At 32.3% G+C, this 24502-nt stretch overlaps 1 protein-coding gene across 1 annotated transcript in view; it reads right to left on the reverse strand.

Moving 5' to 3' along the window:
• The window catches only part of SerT (Serotonin transporter), a 110395-nt gene that overhangs the window by 67005 nt on the left and 18888 nt on the right, over positions 1–24502 (reverse strand). The window contains exon 2 of the mRNA XM_072541635.1: positions 20508–20642. Within this exon, the coding sequence (XP_072397736.1) occupies positions 20508–20642 (135 nt within the window). The remainder of the gene's footprint in view (positions 1–20507; positions 20643–24502) is intronic.

Here is a 24502-nt window from a genome sequence, read left to right on the forward strand (position 1 = left end):
AATTAAAGAGTAGCGGTGACAAGATGCAACCCTGTCTCACTCCTCGTCAGATTTGTATGTCTTCGGATGTTGTGTGCTCTATTTCAATTGTTGCCGTTTGGTGCCAGTATAGTTCTGAGATAATTCGCAAGTCTTGTTCGTCAACTCCAGTTGTTCTCAGAATTTCGATCATCTTTTGATGGTTAACGCAGTCAAATGCTTTTCGATAGTCAATAAAACATGCATATACATCTACATTCATGTCTTTGTATCGTTGCGTTAACACATTTAAAGCAAAAAGAGCCTTTCGTGTTCCCAATCCGTTTCGAAATCCGAATTTAGTGTCACACATCTGGAACTTGCACTTCTTGTAAATTCGTGTATGGATAATTCTGAGAAAAGTTTTAAGGACATGATACATCAAGCTTAATATTCGATAATAATCGCATTGTGAGGCATTCGATTTGTTTGGTAATGCTACGAATGTTGATTTTAGCCAGTCTGTTGGTATTTTACCTGTGTCATATATCTTATTGAATAGTGCTGTTATTAAATCTAGGCTTTTACTTTCGTTATCTGCAATTAGTTTAAGTATTTCGACATTGATATTGTCCGGACCGGTAGCTTTTTCAGCTTTCTGAGATTTTACTGCATGAATCACTTCTTCTTTGGTTATTTCTGGACCTTTTTCATTTATTCGATTATCTGTGGATGGTGGAGAACAAGGTCTATCGTCGTCAAAAAGAGTTTGTATGTATTCTTTCCATCTCTCTAGTTTGTCTTCTGTACCCATAATTATTTCGTTTTTATCATTGTTTAATATTGTTGCTTGTCTCTTTTTGTGAATATTAAAGGTGTCGTATTTTTCCTGAAGTTGTTCGAATTCTAGGCATTTTGTTGATATCCAGTTTTCTTTCGCCTCCCTGCACTTTTTTCTAATGCTTTTGTTGATTCTGATTGTTCATTGTCGGATTAATATCTCTATGTTATTAACATCTTTATCAACGTCTGGTTTGCCTTGCAATTCTTAAAAGGCACAGATTAAAGCAAAAATCTGATTTTGGTTTCGAAAATTAATTTACGGATTTTAATATCAGATGTCGCTATTTGCGTCTATACGAAACTATGTTAGAGTTGCTTCCTAAGACAGAAAATATTTTTTTTCACTTTCAGAGCGACTGTGAATAGCCGTCTCTGATGATCCTTATTAGGGTGAAATACGTATAAGCGGATACACAGACGCACTGTACGTGAAATCAAATCTCAACTGTCTTTTTCCAAATATTGTTTTTTTATTGATTGGAACAATTTTTTATTAGGTGTGATTTGTAATTCTACATTCAAAAATTATAAAGCTAACAATTTAAGTCAATATTATAAAACTGATCATCCTCAGTTTCCTAATCAGTATTAACTAAATTCTAAATTAAGATCAGATAAACTTAATTCTTTAAATTACATTTAAATAAACTACAGTCAATTTTAATGACTTTTAGCAATAGAGCTAACTAATTATGTGGCTAAAGCTTGTTTTGTTATTGCCTGGAATATTGCCTTTAATACTGTGAATTAAAATTTTACCCTCTTTATCTTATGATAAAAAATTGAATTCAAATGAGCATTTTTGTGGTGTCAAATGTGATTGTCTTGAATTTACTAAATATGGTATATACTTCTTCTGAATACTAACAAATTAAAGCAACTTATACTACCGAGCTCTTCATGGAATGCAGCAATGTTTTTAAATACCGCATTTCAGGAACAGAATAGTCCAAAGTTAAGCATTATAAAAGAACTCCTTTCATATATCCTATTATGAATTAAAATAGCTAACAATATCTTCATTAAATGATTATTTGTTATAAAACAACTTATCTGTCAAAACATATTTGCCTTTTTCTTGGATAAAAAACTTTTACTTAAAAAAAAATAAGTTTTTCATATTGATTCTTCTGATCCGTTACTTTACAATATCTACAAACGTTATGGAACTGAAACTATAAACGCAAACAAAAAATGTGAACAAACTCAATTTTCACACAAAAACAATAAACAACGTGCATGTAGGTTAAATACTAATCATAGTTTCCCCCACAGTAGTCTATGTATTCTTCAGAGACATTATAAATGACAGAAGAAGCTTAAATAATCCTTAAATGGTTTTGAGTCTCAGCGATAAGAAACATTGGTGGATGAGCCGTACTGCTGCAAAAAATGGTTCTCTAATGGTTCCACTATCGATCATTTCCACAAATCAGGGGAGAAACTAAACAAGCACTTAAATATCTTTCTTTAACATAGAATATATTAATTTTTGCAATGTGGTACTAACTCCGAATCAGAGAGTAAAAATGTAACACACAGACTAAAAATTTAAAGTAAAAATTTTATTATAGAGTAAAAATTTAGCGAAATAACAATTTAATGTTACACTGATTCTCAAATTCTTAAATTCTCAAATTCTCAAATTCTCAAATTCTCAAATTCTCAAATTCTCAAATTCTCAAATTCTCAAATTCTCAAATTCTCAAATTCTCAAATTCTCAAATTCTCAAATTCTCAAATTCTACAACTCATACCGATTTACTACATAATTCAGTCATAATTCAATGTAAATTACATTCGCACTAATGCAAAAAATCATCGACAAATAAAATTTCCACTTTTTGCAAAATGACATTAAAAATGAAACATTTTGTTATTTTCTTCGAATTGTAACTGCACATCTTACACTATACCAATTTTTCGATACGTCAGGGAGAGTGTAATGGACTAGATCATATGTTATTTTGTGTAACGTATTCAGAAATGTATCCTTTATAAGTACTAGAGGGATGTCATATTTGTTACAAATAGTACAAGAGGTGTGTTAAATGAAAGGTGTTTGGTCCAGGGAGGAATAAGATAGAATAGGTAAAGTGAACGATACACCGATGCCACTCGTGGCTCCATCTATAAACGCTATATTTTAAACATATTTCTATTTTTTTTTAGAAAAATTGTTATTTAATTATAACAGTACAATATAGTACAATATTTCAAGAATATTATCTGAAATTTTGGTACAAAAATATAAAAAATTAAGAAAATGGCGGCTAATTTGCCAAGATGAAAAAATAAGTTACTGTGCGGTGTTTATCGTAACTTATAACTGGATCATTTGTCGGCAAAAATCAAATATATTTCGTTAGTTTATCAGTTTCCCTAGGTCGCAACGTCGGGATATTGTTTATTTTATTGTTTTTTAAAATTTTAGAAGTAAAAATTTTTGTTAAAATTTGACTAACTTAATGTTATAAAATTAATTGTAACAACAAAATGGACAATATCTCGACGTTACGACCTAGTAATTTATCTATAAAATAAGTCTGCAAAATTTGAGAAGGATTGGTTAAGTAGTTATTGAGCTTCAATGAACACTGACACTAAAAACAAGTTAAAAAAAAATTATTTTTTTCGATACTCACACAGAATCGTCTATTCCAGGCCCATATAGCGACGTGCTTTCTGCTAAAATATCTAGAGTATCTTTTTGCTCGTACTTTCGATAAACTTTGCTTTTTTTTTGTTGCATCTGCAGCCATTTTATCCATTCTAGTAATTCGATGGTTATCTGCCATGAGTGCATAATAATTTTGAGAGCTCGACACTTTACCTATTCTAATTTCTATGTGAGTGCTCACTTACCTTATTTAATGATTTCACTCACTGATCAGGCTCACTCACCTCACTCACTCACCTCACTCACTCACCTCACTCACTCACCTCACTCACTCACCTCACTCACTCACCTCACTCACCTCACTCACCTCACTCACCTCACTCACCTCACTCACCTCACTCACCTCACTCACCTCACTCACCTCACTCACCTCACTTACCTCACTCACCTCACTCACCTCACTCACCTCACTCACCTCACTCACCTCACTCACCTCACTCACCTCACTCACCTCACTCACCTCACTCACCTCACTCACCTCACTCACCTCACTCACCTCACTCACCTCACTCACCTCACTCACCTCACTCACCTCACTCACCTCACTCACCTCACTCACCTCACTCACCTCACTCACCTCACTCACCTCACTCACCTCACTCACCTCACTCACCCACCTCACTCACTCACTTACCTTAAGAGCAAACATAAAATTACATAAATATGAGGAAAAAATATAAGTATGAAGTAGTATCACTCTATTTTTATTTCGTTTTCCTCAATCAGACTAGTTTTTGTTCGTTTATATTTTTTATAGCCACTGCGGTTATATCAATCTCTTAATTTTTAAAAGATATCTTATCTAGATTTCCGCCTACCAGGAAACCGTTCTTGATAAATTTATGATAATAATGCATTTTTATTGCATTCCTCTAATATCCATATCATAATCTACTATCTGATCAGCAGTAAAATTCATTAGTGCTAATTTAGGGCGAATTGATTTCAGAAGTATTAAACAATAATGGTTGCTAATTTAGGGTGTATCACAATACTGAATTAATAAACAATAATATAAAACTGTCAATCAATCATGGCCAACTCATACTTGTTAAACGCTTGAATACCTACTAAATTAATACTTAAGGTATACAAGAATGAAAGTAACTAAAAAACAACAACCTTGTACATACAATTTGAAAATTTATTGTAGCATCAGCCAGAAGGATCTTATAGATGAATTAATGTAGGAGAGAGTAGAGTTCATAATTTTTTACTGTAAATTTCATACATATCCTCAGAGTTGATTTGTGCCTCGTGTGTTCCTTGACAGATAATTGAAAACATTGGAGATGTTTTACTCAGAGCCTGGAGAATCATACGCAGACACAGAAAAGCATGGAGAAAGATTGTAGGAGACGCCAGTTCTTACAGCCCAATTAAAAAATTTTTTGAATATGTTGCATATGTGAGTCCATTTAAATTTAGGTAAAAAAAAGAAACTTACTAACAATTAATTTATTTTATCACAGACGACTGGTATAAGGGTGCTGGTATAAAATTTATAACAGTTATGCCAATATTATGTGAAAAGCACAAGGGAAAAACGATCTTTTCACAGAAAAAAGTCACATTCAACAAGTTTGAAGATAAATGAATTTTAAAGTTTAAAAGTGTCCTATTATTGCATATTGAGAAAACAAAATATTCTATTAATATTTAAATGGGTATGAGCCACAATTAAAGGTTAAAGTAATTTACTAATGTTTGTATGTTAAGAACGATTTCCGAAGTGAAAATTAAAACGTCAATATACTTACTTTAACCTTTAATTGTGGCTTATTCCCATTTAAATAGTAATTAATTTAAAATGCTACAAGAAAATAGCTTCAGAACAATATTCTATTTGTTTTAGATAGATAATTTATTAACGTTTTGTAAAAAATAAAGCAAATGTTATTCAAAACATTTTTGTTTAACAAAAAACCTCTGATATTATGTAATTACAAAAAAAAGTAAAAAAGGATCCAAGTCCAAGGTTTAGCTCGGTATATTCGATATGCAAAACAGCCAGAACATCGAGGCCATGGGTGAAAATGATATGCATAAATACCTCGGAATAAAGCAAGCGCGGAAGATTGACCATAAGCAAATAAAAACTAAGATAACTACTGGGTTTATACGAAGCATAAAACGGCTGTTTTGTTCACACCTTATTAGTAAAAATTTATTTAAGGCACTAAACACCTATGCATGTTCCGCGCTTAGCTACTATTTGGTATTGTTAAGTGGACACAAACTGATATAGAAAATCTTCAGCGAAAAGTACGAACACACCTCACAAAAGCACAGAAACACCATCCTCGAAGTGCAGTAGAAAAAACGACATTACCGCGGTATTTAAGAGATCGAGGACTTATGGATATAAGTGAGAAACTAGAAAAACACATTACTAATTTAAGAACTTATTTTCAGGTGCAGGCTGAGACATCTACTCTACATCGCGCGATTTGTATAGTAGATAATACAACACCGATCAAACTGAGAGAACCAGAAATGCGCATAAACCATCTTAGTAAGGACGAAAAAATGCGCACCTGGATGGGTAAACCTCTTCACGGGCGACATCCTAATGAGGTCAGTCAACACCATGTCGACAGTAAAGCATCGAACTATTGGCTGACATCAGGAAAGTGGTTCCCTAAAACAGAAGGTTCATTACTCGCCATTAAGGAGCAGGTTATACTAACCAAAAATTACCTGAAATTTATCGTCAAAGACCCTCAGGTCCAAAATGACAAATGCCGATATGGATGTCAAGCTCAAGAAACCATCCAACATCTTACCAGGGGGCTGCCAGGCATTTGCTGCAACTGAATATAAGGAACGGCACGACTTAGTAAGAAAGATCCTTCATCAAGAGATAGCCATTAAACTGGGACTTCTCCAAACAAACCATCTCATCAAACCATATTATCAATACGTTCCTGAAAGTATACTTGAGAATGATAACTACAAGCTATACTGGGACCACACGGTGCTCACAAACCAAACAGTGGCACATAATAGACCAGATCTCATACTAGTTAATAAACTAAAGAGACAAACAACACTAATTGATGTGGCGATACCCAACAACAATAATCTTTGTGTTAAATAGAACGAAAAGATCGCGAAGTACAGGGATTTGGAAATTCAAATACGAAGATAGTGGAGAATGGAAAGTACCCAGACAATACCTATTATTCTTTCTACTACTGGAGTCATTCCGAAGAACCTCCTAGAAAACATAAAAAAGCTAGGTCTGAATGAACATCTCTACAAGACCATGCAGAAAGCTGTACTGCTCTCAACGTCCAGATGTGAACGAAAATTTTTGGGAGATACTCGAGCATACCAAGTCACCTAGGGCTCGATAACACGGAAAGAATCCCACCAGAGCTCAATCCTTTTGATACCGTAGGTATCTGGGATGAGTGATTTTTCCCCTTAGAGGGAGTGTGAGCCGTATGGCTAAATCTGGATAATAATAATACACTTTACTTGGGACTTCTCCAAACCGACCATCTTCCTTATTATCAATACGTCCCTGACAGCTTGCTTGAAAATGACAACTACAAGCTATACTGGGACCGCACTGTGCTCACAGACCAAATAGTGGCGCATAATAGACAAAATCTCATACTAGTTAATAAACTTACTAGTCAAACAACACTTATTGATGTGGCGATACCAAACACCAATAACTTACGTATTAAATACAACGAAAAGAAAACTCCGTGGACTTCTGTGGAAAAACTGGCACTTGGACCATAACTGTCTTATCACTGATTTTTAATCACTTTAGCTCTATTGTATACACTTTTACTTCTTGATAGTTTGTTTAAAGGAAAGACCAAATAGTGGCGCATAATAGACAGGATCTCATACTAGTTAATAAACTTACTAGTCAAACAACACTTATTGATGTGGCGATACCAAACACCAATAACTTACGTATTAAATACAACGAAAAGAAAACTCCGTGGACTTCTGTGGAAAAACTGGCACTTGGACCATAACTGTCTTATCACTGATTTTTAATCACTTTAGCTCTATTGTATACACTTTTACTTCTTGATAGTTTGTTTAAAGGAAAGACCAAATAGTGGCGCATAATAGACAGGATCTCATACTAGTTAATAAACTTACTGGTCAAACAACACTGATTGATGTGGCGATACCAAACACCAATAACTTACGTATTAAATACAACGAAAAGAAAACTCCGTAGACTTCTGTGGAAAAACTGGCACTTGGACCATAACTGTCTTATCACTGATTTTTAATCACTTTAGCTCTATGGTATACACTTTTACTTCTTGATAGTTTGTTTAAAGGAAAGATAAAACAATTGCCAGCAATAGTTTTCTTTTAGATTACTTCTTACATATCAAGTCTCATTGTGAATTTCGCTTCCAGATATTAAAATCATCCTACCTCTTTAATCTTTTATATTTTTTCCTTCCCCCAGATAAAAATAGTATAATGATAAAATATTAAACTAATCCTTTTTATTCAATCAGCAAAGGTCAAATATTATTACTTTTAACCAAATATTCTCTATGTAAAATATAAGACGGGCGGACGAGGCATGTCTCGCAAACAGTACTGTTAGCCAGACATGCCATTACAATATAATTATAGTTTAATTATTTACCTGTTTTAATGAAAACTACTGCATATATTTTTTTAATATATATATATATATATATATATATATATATATATATATATATATATATATATATATATATATATGAATTAATAACCTTTCCATAGTTCTTTTATACTCACGTACTGTTAATATAAGATCCTACCAAGAAGTATTGTCCTACCAATATTGATTTCCACATTCCTAAAATTTACGAGATCATAAAAAACCTTTCGCGCGAAAAGTGTTCGCTCTAAATATAACACCCATCAAATCATCAAGTTTACATCTCCGATTTTGGCGTCAAATCGATGGAGGAAGAGAAGTGAAGTATGTTTCAGTGTCCAGCTATTTTTCCGGTTTTTTCGGTTTACGTTTCCGACCTTTTCATCATTTGAACAATCAAAAATGCGTCACAGGGGCAATTTATGAGAACGTGTTTACCTATACCAGTGGCGGGTTATAACAAAATTGATTGATATTTCTTTAAGGAAACGGTTGGAGACAAATTTTCTTTTTTTTATCTTTGATAGTCTTAGAAATTCGGATTTAATAGCATTCTTATTAAATAACCATGTTATTACTTTATATTTTTCTTGAACTTCATATTTTTAAAATCGTTTTGTGATTTATGTCGTGCTATTTGTACCAATTATCCAATTTGTATATATTATCCAATTGTTTATGTTCTATGTGTTCCATCAGAATTTTGCCTGAGATCTTTATTACATTGTATTTCCTAATGTTTTTCTTGTAATATTTCTGACTATGTTCATTTCACACATTTCTGTTAATCGCTTGTTTTATGGTCTTGACTTTTCTATATCAGACACAACTAACACCACTGCCATGCTTATTAAAAGTATATGCCGTTAGATATTTTTTGCGTCAGATTGTGAAAATAATACATCCTTCTATTCTGTTGCCTTGTCATTATCTGTTTCTGTAAGTACATATCATCAGTATTCCTCAAATTTGTTTAAAATTTTTTCTTACTTAAATATTTTGCCATCTTCAAGTTTTCATCTCATACAATTTTTGAAGATTTTCATAAATGTATAAATAACATTATAAATAATTTCGTCCATAATGATGTGAAACAAAAGAGAGTTTATTGAGTATCTCGACCAGAATCGGCTCGGTTAGTTTATTTGAATTTGAAACAGGACAATGGTTAAACTGTTAGATTAGGATCAATATAAGTTGGCGCTTAACCACCCTTCCACCTGACCTAAGCGGTCTATTGTGGCTTATCCTTCGGTTAAAGTTGTCCTTTTAGCCGAACCTTTTTAACAAACACGTGGTTACGTTTCATCCGTTCCACACAGTCCGATACGGTTCTTTTCAATATTCTTGTTGCTATTCCAACGATACTGGATCTCTTAATGTTTCTTTTGCCTTTTCCCTGGCAATTAGGTATACATTTTTGTTCCATTCAATATCAGTATATTCAAGCAGTCAGAGTAAAGTTTTTTTGTGACGTTTTCCGATCCAAATCAAATTCTAAGTTGCAAACTAACTTAACAGTTCCAAACTAACTTAAGTCAATTTGATTTAATTCTAGTGCCTTTAATTTCGACTAGTTATTTGATACAATTTTTATAGACCTGTATCTACTGTTTATAGTGTTGCAAAAATATCTCTATAGCAAAAAAGAAACATGGAAGATAGTGAAGTGATTACAAAGGGTTGGTTTTGGTTTCCCTCTGTATAATTTAACTTCAACTCCATCATCAGTTTTAAAGTTGTCTGTATACCAGCATTGATCTGCCAATAAGAGATTGGTTTTATTATACCCACATTTGCCCCTTCCTGGAAAGACAATGGTAAACTGTTTTTTAAAGTTTTACTTAGTTTGCATTGCATATGGTACCATTTCCAACTCTGGATTATTTTAATTATCTTTCCAGATTTGATTCCGATATTCTTTTATCCTGTTTTCTTCCATCTTATCCGCCTTCTTCATCCATATATAAATATGATCTCCATGGAGGCGGTTGGTGTGGTCGACTTCGCTCCTGTTATAATTAGGCATGCTTGTCGTTGACGTTTATCCAGCTTCTCTGTGCTAGTCTTTTGTTGACATGTCCAAAGTGAAAGCTTTGCTTTGTTGGATATTGTTTGTAAATGGGCGTTCCATGTCAGCTACTTATCTCGTATTACTCCTAGATATTTGATCTCATTCGTCCCTTTGACATTTTTTCCATATAGAGCGGACAGTTAGATGTTATCTAGTTTCCGTTTTCTTGTGAAACTGACTACTACTGTTTTGCTAGGATTAACAGAGGGTTCTTTCCGCTTGAACTAACTAGTAGGGATATTTAATGTTGGTTGGAGTATGCTGGATAGAACATTATCTTATTTTCTTCTTACTATAATTACTAGATCATCCACATATGCCTGAACTTTTACCCCCTGTGCGTCAAGCACCGACATCAGGTCATCCACCAGAAGTGACTACAGAAGGATAGAAAGCACTCCCCCTGTGGACACTCCTTATCAGTTTTGGCTACAATTTACTCTCTTTGCAGGTCTGTTAGAATCAGCATTATTTTGAAACAATTGCATGCGGTAGTGGATATTCATTTAGATGCTGCTGCATCATAAAGAGAATTTAGTAGTGTATTACTAAATGCGCCATCTATATCTAGAAAGGCAGTTAACGTAATTTCTTCATTATTAATGGAGTGATTGATTTTCTGAACTATTTCGCCCATTGGTAATTTTGCTGTTTCTGTTGATTTTTCTTCTTAATGAGCACGCTGGTTGCCACTGAGTTTATGATCGCTCAATAGACCCTCAATTTTTTCTTTAATAGAATCATGTAAGACTGATGGGCCTGTAAGTTTTATGTAGAGCGTTGTATTGTCGTCCTTTTTTGTGTATGTACATTACATTTGCAGTTCTCCAAGTCTTTGCTATAGAATCTAGTGCTATGCTTGCTCTGAGTTTTATTAGGGTGAGCAATAAAATGTCCAATCCTGTTTGTAATAGGGCAGGAAATATTTTATCCTCACCTAGAGATTTAAATGGAGCAAAGTAGTTAAGGGCCCACGAATGACGTATGCTTCTCTCGACCAACTTATTTGAATTCGGACCTGGATTTTGTTTATGCTGTATATATTTTTAGATTGTTTTAATAAGATCTGACAATATCATTTGCTTATATAGAAGGTGAGTTACGTCGTCAAGTTTTATACGATCAAACGACCTTTGTCGATCTATAAAGTGACAGAAGGCCTGGATTTTATATTCCAATGGAAAATTTTTTACAATTTATCTGACGACAAAAACTGCATTATTATAAAATCTTCCAAAGCTGAAACCTTATTGTTAATATGATAGTTTAACTTTGATGTTAATTTTACAATGCTTTATAAATAAATTAGATACTTGGTCTTTGAACACTGGCTTTGAATTTTCTACTTCTAAAACCAAAGGCATTATTTTCTTAAAAACAAATACAAATTTCAACACAAATATTACTTTGTATGGAAAATCAATAGCCTTCTGTTCTAATTTAAAATTTTTGGGAATGCATTTGCAAAACAAACTGTCATGAAAAGAACATATAAAACAGTTAAATTTAACTTACCACTCAAGACTAAAACTTTTAAGAAATCTGTCAAATAAGAAGTGGTTTTCCGACCAAGACAGTTATTATCAGTATACAAATCTTTAATTCGATCTAAACTAGACTATGGTTGTATTGCTTATACATATGATAGAAACACTCTTTTAAAAACTCTAGATGTAATTTATACGAAATGTCTGAGAATGGTATTGCGAACATGTAGGAGCACACCTACAGAAAGTATTTACGCAGAACTGGGCAAACCATCTCTCTTTATTGCAGACAAATGAAAACTAGCTTTTTCGCATTTATCCTCATTTATCTACTGTAAAAACTTTTGTAATACCTTCAATTATAAATATTGCAATCTGTTAAATGCCAAACCAAATTTGAGAAAACCATATTACGAAGAGTCAGAACATACTTGCGTGAACTTAATTTTGACTTTACGGAGTTTTTTGACTTCAGCTTCTTGGTTCATCAATATTTCATTATGTAATATTAGCCTAAGCTGCTATAATAATAAAGAAATACCTTACTCTCTCATTAAAACAAATTTGTCAAATATATTGGAACCCTACCAAAACTTCTATCATATATTTACAGACGCTTCGAAGACCAATGAATGAGTTGGTGCGGCTTTCGTTATTAATTTAAATAAGCACCTATTTCCACTTTTCCCACATTATAGTATATATACAGCCGAATTATTCGCTCTCTACAGAGCACTTAAGATTTCTAACGACAATAACATTACTATAGTAGTGATTCTTTCTAATTCGTTTAGTTTGATAACATTGGTACAAAGGATATATTTGAATTATTTGGTTGAAAACATAATCAAGTTGGAGCTTTACTTATCTCAACAAATGGTAGAATAGTCAAACTTATTTGGATTCCTTTCCACGTGGGCATTAGCAGAAATAAAGATGTAGACTTAAGTGCGCGTAGTGCAGTGACTAGTGAGGATTCAGAAACTATATTAAATGGTGTTCAATAACTGGCTTGATGAATGGCAAAATTCAAATTCAAAAACTCAGGCAAATTAAAGATACAGTAAAAAAAAACAAAACCGTTTACAAAAGTTGTTATGAACAAACAGTATTCAACTACCTACGACTAGGCCATACCAGGCTTACTTAGTCATATTTGTTCACAAGAAATGAACCATCTGTTAGTGAGTCTTGTAAAAAAAAACTAACTATCAGACATATTCTTATTGAATGCAAAAAATTTACACAAGAACGTATTGATTTTACAAATATATCAGTCCTGCTTGACAATAATAAGCAATAAAAAAATTTAATTGACTTTTTAGAAACAATTGATGTATTCAATAAAATCTAATATGTTTTTGTAGATAATGTATGTAACCTTATACTTATATTGTACCACAATATTTTAAATTATGTATTGTTTCGTCGCTAATAATCTATAGCTGAATGCGACTTTTTTTCTCAAATAAAAAAAGAACTGGTCTTTCTTTTCTTAATCATTTTAATCGAGGAGATGGAACTCTGTTGTATTGCTTATTTATACTTTTATCTTTTTTTCTGTTTCGTTTTATTAGTTTTATATATATTTATTAGTTTATCAGTTTTATAATAATATCTGTTAAATTTTCGCTATTCCATATTTACTTTGTTTGTTCACATAGACTTTTTCTCATATTTATATTTAGTAAAGTTCCAAAAAATGGTGCACGTACTTTATAAATTTTAAGTAATGGCGGTGGAGGAGAGGTTATATCATGGAAATAATATTAAATTCAGTTAAGAATATAATGAGATACACCTTGTTTCCCATTATATTCTGCTTACATTAAACTCTAATTCTCCTCCATTTTTTTCATAGAATCAATAATTGCTACTAAAAAAATGAATTTTTAAGGTGTATGAAAAAAATTGTTTTATTAAAAAAAATAATATAATGCTTTAAACAATAGTGTATTAGAGTTAACAGACGCAATACTTATTAACTAAATCAATTTACCTTTAGTCAAAAAAGATCCACACAGTTAAATTTTTTATTTTTACCTAGCTGATATATAATATAAAGAATTGAAAATATAAGAATAAAAATACAAACGCTCATTGATCTTCTAAGAAAGGAGTTCGTGGTGAATATGTAGCTATTGTGAGAGACAGGTACGGAAGAGACCGGGAAATTACATGTCAAAGTAAGGTTCCATCAGAGCTCAGTACTTTTGTTTTTATTAGTATTGTACCAGCCATTAGGAAAAATATAATGTAATGTTCATTGGAGTTTAATGTATACTTATGATGTGGTGTTAGTAAAAAAGACTGAAAGAGATAGAGAAGAGGCTGGAACAACAGGGATCTTAAAGCAAAATAATTATAGCTTAGTAGAATAAAAACACTGTACTTAAAAGGTACATTTAAAGATCGTATCCGTATTTGGTTTATTTTTTTTAACTAACCCTTTTTTGAGTTTCATTTGAAAAAGATATGTTTTGCATTTCTAATAATTATTTCGATTTACCGACGACCCCAGCTCTCCTAACAAACCCTGAGTGCCGTTCGCACAAGTAACGATTATTTTGCTTGCCCTATCTTTACCCCCAGTGGTTTCTGTTTCCAATTTTCTACCCTTAATAGTAATACCTCGTGTGGTTGGTAAAATATTATCGTTGCAAGGCATCACGAAAGAACCCAAACCATCACCAATATTTGTCACTGGAGTAGAAAATATAAATCTTCTCATGGCACTGTTATATAGAAGAAATTTTAGGTAAATACAGTATTAAAATCAGTACTAAGGAAGTAAAAATAGAGATTAAAGATTAACAACATTACTCTAAAATCATAACAGCCCTAAATGAGAAAAACACGCAATATCCTACATATAAAACTAAACAAATTAAAACATTTGAAATGGTACTAAAAACATCCACTTATCAACAAACATTAAGACATAGAAAAAACCTTAACTGACATAGGACACAAGACCACAAACATCTGGAATATAAAACAAAGATTTACTAAAAATCACTACCTATGTTTCTTAAAGATCTAAAACAAAATGAAAATAATAAAAACATTTATACAACTAAACACTTACTGCACTCAAATGTAGTTTTTGAAGCACTATGCTCCAACAGAGAGATACCACAGTGCTTGCGATGTCAAAGATATGGACACACAAACAATTTTTGTCACAAAAAGCCTTGTAAGCCCAAAAACTGTGTAAAATGCACAGATAGTTATTTTACAAAAGATAGCTTTAGAAAAACTTAAGATACCAATGTTAGATGTGTCAACTGTAACGAAAATAATCCAACGAATTACAGAGGCTGCATAGTCCATAAGTAGCTGCAAGAAAAAATCTATTCAAAACTAAGACAGAAAAACTGCCATCCAAATAACAATAGAACACCCAACATTCAGCCAGGAATCACATACACCCAGGAAGCACAACTACACACACCCCAAATAAATTTGTTGTTTGTTGTGTATATAAGTACACATTTGAACTTTCTTGAGATATTTACAAGTTTTAATTTACAATTTAACATGCCTAACGAGGCTTGTTACTCCCGTGCAAATTTTCGATTCACTCCCGTGCAAATGTCCAAAGTTGAACACGCGTATAGAAGTATAACTTCAAAAACCAACATTTCGGATTATGTTGTAAATTTTCATTTTATTTTAAAATTTAGCATTTTTGCGTATATTACATATATTTAATAAAATTAACGTAGGGTTTTTAAATGTTTCAAAAATAAAAAAGGAAATTCATATTGGGATTAGAACTCACATACTCCAGCATATGAACCAAACGCGTGAAATATTTGCCAATTAGACATGACACAAACGTATTTCAAAATTAACAGTTCTCAGTCATACAATGATTTATTGAGATTATTATTTTGAAATACAAAAGACTAAAATAATTATGAACATTTAATAAATAATACAAAACATATCACATAAATAATAATATTAATAAATATTATATATATATATATATATATATATATATATATATATATATATATATATAATATTAAATATACATACAAAAGGAACATTTTTATTCTCGAGAGAGGAAGAGAGGGAAAATATATCTTCTGTCTCTCTCTTACTCATTATCTTACATATGTAATGATTTCACCGATTCACTCCCGTACAAATTTCCAACGTGGAGCGCGCGTATAGAAGTATAACTTCAAAAGTAATTTTACATCTTCGCTAACATTTACATTTTTTAAATATTTTTTTTGTTATTTTTAATGTGTTGCCATTGTAACTACGAAGAATATGTTCCAGTTCACTACATTTAGTTACAAATTCCAGTGTTGGTTTGAGTAAACCACCCTCAGAAACGTGGTTTACCAAAGTAAATGATTTATCGTTAGCGTCCGGAATATATCCAAGTATTTCTTTTTTTTCTAACTTAAATGCAATGAAACCGGCTAAATTGTCCAATGCATCCCATTCCAGGTCTTTTATATTCGAATTAATAAAATATTGATGACTGTCAATTAAATCTTCAGGGTTAATTTCTGTATCACCACTAGGAAGGTAAGATCTCTTCAGTGAGAATTTCATAATTAATTATACTATTATTCCAGCAATTAGTAGCAATATTCCATTGTTTGTCAGGCAATCTCAATAGTTTTTCTTTTAAACAATAGTCAGCTTCTGTAAAATGTTTTGATCATATTCTCGCGGTTTGTACTTTAAATTTCTCTGGCTAAAACACTTGAAGGTCCATACTTTACGTATTTGTTTATCTCTAGGAAACACAAAAAAACGACACTTCGAAAAAGTTTTACTTTTTCATTATAATTGTTTAAATAACCCACCACTGCACAATACATTATGGCAACCAAATAATTAGTCTTATTTATAAAGTAGCTACAGGTAGTCGAGAGGAAGTTGAGTACGATAAATAAATAAGGTGATATTAATACAGTAAACTGAATGTTTTCGTCACATTTTATTTCACCACAAATTTATATAACAATATAATATACAAAATCTTTACTACATCAATGAATAAATAAAAATATCATTCACTACGTTTTAAAGCACACAGGATAGCAACAGTTAGAGCATTTAACTTGGCATAATTAAAGTTCTCTCGTGCTTACGTCACGGGTGTGCGAGAGAGATGCAAGAACATGCGCGTTGACTTATCTTGTTAGTTATAGCACAGTATATTGCAGTAACAGAATTTTTTTAAGCAATATATTGTGGTTATAGTATCATGTATTAAGACGAACTGCAATAGTTATTGTTAATAAAGTATTTATAGGTATTCATTTTCTCAATTATAATATATTGATTTGTGTACTGATTTATATATTATAATGAATCTAGATCGCTTTAAAATTGTTTTGAACATTAATAGTTTTTTTCTGCAAACAAAATATAAATTATTTTTTTATAGTTTTTATAGATACATAAAAGAAATAATTTGCATAAGCTACATATAGTATTTTAACTATCTTGCAAAAATGGATACTTTTTCAGAAGTTATAAAATGTAATTTTTTATAAACTGGCTAATTAACAACCATCCCCGCCCTTGTTCAATTCAATAACCTGGAACTTGATTGTAAACAAGTTTTAGTCCAGCGTCGATTGAATAGATTTTTCAACGTTTAATTATCAGAAAAGGATTCCTAACAAATTGTGATAACGTTTGCAAACAATGGATCCACTTGTAGAAACCTTTTCGGAATCTCGAGGCCATTATTTTCCCTTCGATGACATTGTTGGGTTCAATGAGGTCGTTGTTCATTGTCGCTAAGTTGGAATTTAGTTTTGTGATTGTCGTACGATTGCCAAGTTTGAGAAAGAATGGTTCATTGTATGTATCAATAAAAACTACTCAGTTTTATTGAGTAGAGATAGAGAATTAATGTGGATTTACCTGATTTTTATGTGTCTTAAGCAACTGTAAAACAAAATTTTATTACACAATAGTTAAAACTAAAACAGTTATACTAAAACTAATACTTTTCTTTAAAAAAAGGTTAAAATGTGAAATAATGGTGATCCCATACGAATAAGATATTATTTATCAATTTTACAAAAATATTTTATCAATCTTAAAGTCGTGTGTATTATATAAAATACGTATATATGTATAATATAAAAATTAATGTAAAATATAAGAAATTGTAAGAAATCTTTAAACAAAACTCTTAAAACAATATCTGGAATAAAATTCAACGAAAGCAAGTATAAATGATGAATGAAGGAATATTCGAGAACATTAAATATTATGTTTATATGGGGTTAAGCCACAATTGACTGAAATGAAAAATACATTGTTAATAACGTTTGACGTTTTGATTTCCACTCCGGAAAATATTAAAAAAATATATATTTAAAACATTGTGCGAAGAATATAACCAACAAGTTGTTAAGTTGGGTTATGTTTGTAAAACTGTAGTACGACCGTCAAACAATTATTCAATGAGTAAGTTCCAAAATCCAAAAGAACTAAATCTTTTGGTCACGAGGATATCGGTCAAAAGAGAAATAATAAAAGGAAATCACAGTTCCATTCCTATATTTGAAGACGTTTCGCTTATTGTATTCACAAGCTTCATCAGTTCAATCTAAAAGAATACAATGGTGGTAGGCAAGAATATAAAACATGGAAAAAGAACTTACGAATGGTGAGTGAAGAATGATAAGGTGTAAAACAAACACACCATTCTCTTGGTAACCGTGGTCAAAATATTAAAATGGTGTCGTTAAAATAGTAGCTAAATGTTCATATGTAGTAGCATTCATGTATAACAACGAGAAAAAATGTTACTTTAAAAGTGAAAGAAATGAATAAAAACTACTACGAAGCAGTAGTAGTGAAACTTTTAACAGTAAGGTGTAGAGATAAAAACAAAAAATTGACAAAACACCGGCACGGAGCTGTTGTTATTACAAAGTTAACATTTAAAAAAGATTTTATACTTCACTTTAGGGCGCATCTCAAATTAAAGAGTTCTAACCGGAAAACGAATGTCAAGTTACCGCCATTTACGTTGAAGTCGTTGTGTGTCTTTCATGGTTGTGTGTTGAGACAACTTATTGGAGTGTGAGACGAGTAGGCGCAATACACAAGAGCGCAAACCAACAACGCAAAGGACGCTGAAGGAAATAAAATTTTGAGTGGAAATGTCTACAAAACCAATATGTAGTGAAGAAAGGTTGAAGTCTGAAATTTATTATGGCGATTTAGTCAAGGAAGGAGAATATAGATTGTAAAATAAGTAAAGGTTTAAATATGAATTAGAAATGAATCAGTATAAATGTATAAAAGTTGGGTAGTATAAGGGTAGTATAAGGTATAAGGAAGTATCAAGGGGGAATAAAAAGAGGGTTGATAGGTAGCTGGGATGTGATGATAAATGATCAAAGGAGAAGGAGATGAAACAGTTTAGAGGCAAAAGAACGTCGAAAACATTTTCTCATTTGATGTTGGAAAGAAGAGAATGGTATAATAAACTGAGGTTGTCGATGTCAGTACGTTTATTTATGGTGGAAGGATTGAGGAAAATGTGGCACATTTCTAGGAAGCTTTTCTTGAAATGGTTGCTTTCTGTACAAAGAATTTTGACCTGTTCATAATCTGATCGGTGGTCAGACGTAAGAATGTGTTGTGCTAAGGCACTGAAATGTTTTTGGCATCTAATATTACTCTTGTGAGAAGTTAGTCGACCTTTAAGGGATCTACGAGTCTGGCCAATGTAACATAGGTTACAATCCATACAGGGGATATTATAAACCACATTAATCTTTTCCAACGAGTTTAGAGGAGTTTTGGTTTTAGAGAACAGTTTACCAACTGATCTGACATTTTTAACTCCAACTTTCACTGGTGCTTGAAGTTTTACGTGTTTCTTAGTCAAATGAGGGAAATAAGGGAGAGAGTAGTAACGTATAAGGGAAGAAGGAACGTTATGGGAGTCGTTATCTAGTGTGCCTACTGAGATGTCAGGTTGGCCCTGTACTTGACTATTGTCATTCAAACTGTGCCTGGACAGGGTGTAGCTGGTAGAGAAAAGAAATTTATTAATTACATATAATGGATGAGAATTCTGTGATAATTAAGAAAACGGTTACTAGCCATTTCTTAATTACCACTCATGCCATGCGATGAGATACAAATACAACCTCGTACAAGCTTTCAGTTTTAGGGTTCATAGGTTGACACATCCTTCTCACCGAAGGGATTCTCTTAGCCTTCTAAAACTCATTTTGTTACAGAATTCGGTAACTTGACATTTGTTTTCCGGTTAGAACTCTTTAATTTTGAGATGCGCCCTAAAGTGAAGTATAAAATCTTTTTTAAATGTTAACTTTGTTATAACAACAGCTCCGTGCCGGTGTGTTTAGTCAATTTTTTGTTTTTATCTCTACACCTTACTGTTAAAAGTTTTTTTACGTGCAATGTGACGGGTTTTTATAGTGCTTCGTAGTAGTTTTTATTCATTTCTTTCACTTTTAAAGTAAAATTTTTTCTCGTTGTTATCACCTTATCATTCTTCACTCACCATTCGTAAGTTCTTTTTCCATGTTTTATATTCTTGCCTACCACCATTGTATTCTTTTAGATTGAACTGATGAAGCTTGTAAATACAATAGCAAAACGTCTTCAAATATAGGAATGGAACTGTGATTTTCCTTTTATTATTTCTCCTTTGACCGATATCCTCGTGACCAACAGATTTAGTTCTTTTGGAGCTTACTCATTATATATATATATATATATATATATATATATATATATATATATATATATATATATATATATATATATATATATATATCAGTATCTTACCTTTCAAAGCTGGACATATTCGTTTCCAGATAGTGAGACAACCACTTCTGTGGAACTGTCCTAATGCCAACTCCATATAGAAGAGTGGAAGTCCTCCAAAGATCAACATGATCGTGTATGGGATTAAGAAGGCACCTATAACAAAAATATTTCTAAGAAATTAACCGTTAAAATACATTTTTAGTCATATCCAAATAGTGATTTTATAATGGGTTTATATATAATGGGTATTGTCATATTTACTGCCATATTTAACTGACAGCGTTTCACATCAACGAGTTTTATATAGTTGATACAATTTAGCTTAAGCTATGTACTGTTTTCTATACGATTTAATGTAAATTGTTTTAAAACCTTTTTTTCTATTCGATAGTTTGAATATAGGCCTCTCCCATTTCCTTTCTTGCTTCTCTGATCCGTGCCAGAAGTTTCCAGGTTGCTTCTGTAACACTTTTAGTGTCATCGCTCCTCCGCATTTGAGCCCTTCCTCGTGATATCTTTGCTCTATAAGGTCTTCAACACCGAATTTTTGTTTCATCTACAATCCTCGAGGCGTTCGCTGTGTCCAGTCCACATCCATTTCAATGAAGCTGCTTGTTCAATAATGTCTTTTACATGGGTTTTCTCTCTAATTGATAAAATAGTTTAATGTTCTCGAAGTGAAATGCCCAGCATTTGTTGTTCCATGGCTCTTTGAGTTTTTCTCAACTTTTCCAGACTTGCTTGTTTAAATGCCAATGTCTAAACTCCATATGTTAGGACAGGAAGGATACAAGCAATAAATGCTTGGGTTTGAAGTTTGTGAGGTATTTTTTTATTACGCAGTAAATAAGACAGCTTTCCAAAGGCCATGCTATTCTTACTCTTCTAATTATTTTCATTGTCTGGTTTTATTTATTTATTTTTACATTTTCAAACAGATACATGTATTCATCTAAATGTTCCACGATGGTTAAATACACTATTTGTGCAGGAAATTTATTAAAACTTAAGTACTATAAGTAAGTTATTTTTCATATTGAAATTTCAAAAAATACGTAAAACTAAAAAATAAAGTAAAATTTTTAATAGAAAACCTTATATGGTAGACTATTTTTAATTGTATATTTGAATTCTACTCATTAAAATACAGAAGAAATAGTGAAAATAATAGATGGGACAAAACATGTGTTTTCCAATGTTAATTTTAATTTCAAAGTTTTCATGCCCTTTTATTAAAATTTATAAATTAACGAAACTACTATGAGGCAGAGAATTATCAATAAAATATAATAACATCCTATACATACGGTAGAATCCGGCCATTAGTACAAATATTTGTTGCATTAGTTACTAGATACACAAATATGTCGATAACTATTTTAAAAATCACGAATTAATGATGTAAAATTGTGTTATTTCAAAAAATATTCAACTTTTCATGTATTTCCAATAAGGTAAATATAATTTTCAACTACTATATATATACATACTCTATTGAATCTTAGGAGTATGTTTATTTCGGGTGTTGAGTCTTCCATAACCTAATTATTAATATCCATTTCAGAATCAATCACACATATCTCTCAAACGCGTATAAATATAAACTCGTTCAATCTCTAACTCTGTTAGACTGAATAACAGAGATCACAGAATATGGAGCAGCCTTAATTCGCTTTTAAAGTTTGTATAAATTGTGTACCAAAAGGGAGTCATTAGCTTTCCATTCAACTCCCTGTATCTTCGTCTTATTGAGTTACGTTTCCGGCGTGTATCCTTTATTATATAAACGGCAAATTTCGTCCGTGTCTTTTGTTTAACGTAATCAACTTAAAGAATATCATCTGGTTTTCTTTCTTCTTCTCGAATAACGTTTTGGGACTTAATGAGAATCTCTCTAGATTTATTTTTGAAGGTAGAAAGGGAACACTGACGTTAAAAATATGAATAAACGTATCTACATATATATATATATATATATATATATATATATATATATATATATGTATATATATATATATATATATATATATATATATAATTTATTTAGAGTGAAAAGAGGGGCAGAGTGTGGAACAGATCACAAACTTGTGGTGGCATGGATGGAATTTCCCTATATCTGGATAAAACAAAAACATACATCGATTGTTACAACGGGAACGACAATAAACGAAAAGAGGCTCAAATTACATCTATTGCAGGAAGAATCAATAAAAGATTTATACAAAAGAAGACTAGACCAAAAACTAGAAGAATTCAGATATGACACGTTAGATGAAATGCATGAACACATAAAAACCTGCCTGATTTCAGCGGCCTTAGAAGCTCTTGGAGAAGACGACCAAAGGAACATCCATCAGAATATCAAATTAAGGGAAGACACATTGAAATGCATAAAAGAAAAGAAAAAACTACACATAAAATACCTAAACACCAAAAAACAGGAAGACTTAGACCTATATAGAGCGAAAAACAGAGAGGTAAAGAAAAAAGTAACAAATGAAAAGAACGAACGATGGGAACAAGCATGCACAGAGATAGAACGACATATCGGAGGAACGAGAAATTCAGAATCATGGCGAATATTAAAAGCACTTCAACGAAATAAGACAGATAAAACCCAGATCGGCAAAAGTAGTGAAAACGAGTGGCAAGAATACTACGTAGAACTACTTACAGAAAACCGTCCCCAATTTCAGGAAGAGAATATAGAACATGCAGGAAATGGGGCATACGACCAGATAGAAATAAGCCTGGCAGAAGTTAAGAGAGCAATCAAGACATTGAAGAACAAAAAAGCCAAAGGACCCGGAGGAATACCAAACGAACTAATTAAAAACGGAACGGAAAAGTTATTCCGCATGCTACATAGAATGTTCGAAAGAGGACTAAATGGAGAAGAAATACCTGCGGAATGGACACAAGCATACATCACATCCATACATAAGAAAGGAAATAGGAAAAAATGTGATAACTATAGAGGAATTAGCATAATATCGTCGGTAGGTAGACTTCACGGGAAAATTATTAAGGAAAAACTAGAAACTGAAATAATAGGAAAAATTGGAGAAGACCAAGCAGGGTTCACAGTAGGAAAATCATGCCTAGATCATACGTACACATTAGAACACTGATAGAGAAGAAAATGGCAAAAGGTAGACCGGTCCATCTGGCCTTTGTTGATCTAAAGAAAGCATATGACTCAATACCTAGAGTCAAATTATGGGAAGCAATGAATGATCTCGGAATCCGACAAACACTAATAAAAGCAGTTAAAGCACTATACAAAGAAAACAAAGTAGCTATTAAATGTGGAAATAAAGCCTACAATCCCTTTAAGACGACAAAAGGACTTCTACAAGGCTGTGCTACGTCCTCTACTCTGTTTAAAATATTCTTGGAAAAGACACTCAAACCATGGAGGAGAAAGTGCGAAGGAATGGGCATACCAGTAAGAGACGAATACCTATACACCTTAAGTTTTGCCGACGATCAAGTAGTCATCGCACAAGATGAAGAAGATCTCAGCTTTATGCTCAGAAAACTAGAAGAAGAATATAAAAACAACGGAATGGAAATAAACTTAGAGAAAACCGAATACCTAACAACAGAAAACAAGAATATGAGAAACCTAGAGATAGACGAGGGAAGACAAATAAATGGAACAGATAAATTCAAGTATGGGCCTGCGTAGCGCAAGCGGTAGGATGCTTTCCTCGCATGCTGGTGGTCCGGAGTTCGAATCCTACCGCCGGCAAGAACAACTAAACATTTTTAAAAATGTCTATAGGTTCCAGGTCGACTCAGCCTGAATAAAATGAGTACCTTGGGTAAAACCAGGGGTAATAATAGGCGGTTGAAGCGTAGCACTGGCCATGTTACCTTCCTTGTATACCGTAGGCCCTAGATATAGCAGACTACCCTGCTATACTCCCAAAGCCGCGAGCGGTATAAAACGGGAGACTATTATTATTTATAAATTCAAGTATTTAGGAACCATAATATCGAACCAGGGA

Source organism: Diabrotica undecimpunctata, chromosome 1, assembly GCF_040954645.1.
Source record: "Diabrotica undecimpunctata isolate CICGRU chromosome 1, icDiaUnde3, whole genome shotgun sequence".
In the NCBI taxonomy this organism is placed as follows: Eukaryota; Metazoa; Arthropoda; class Insecta; order Coleoptera; family Chrysomelidae; genus Diabrotica; species Diabrotica undecimpunctata.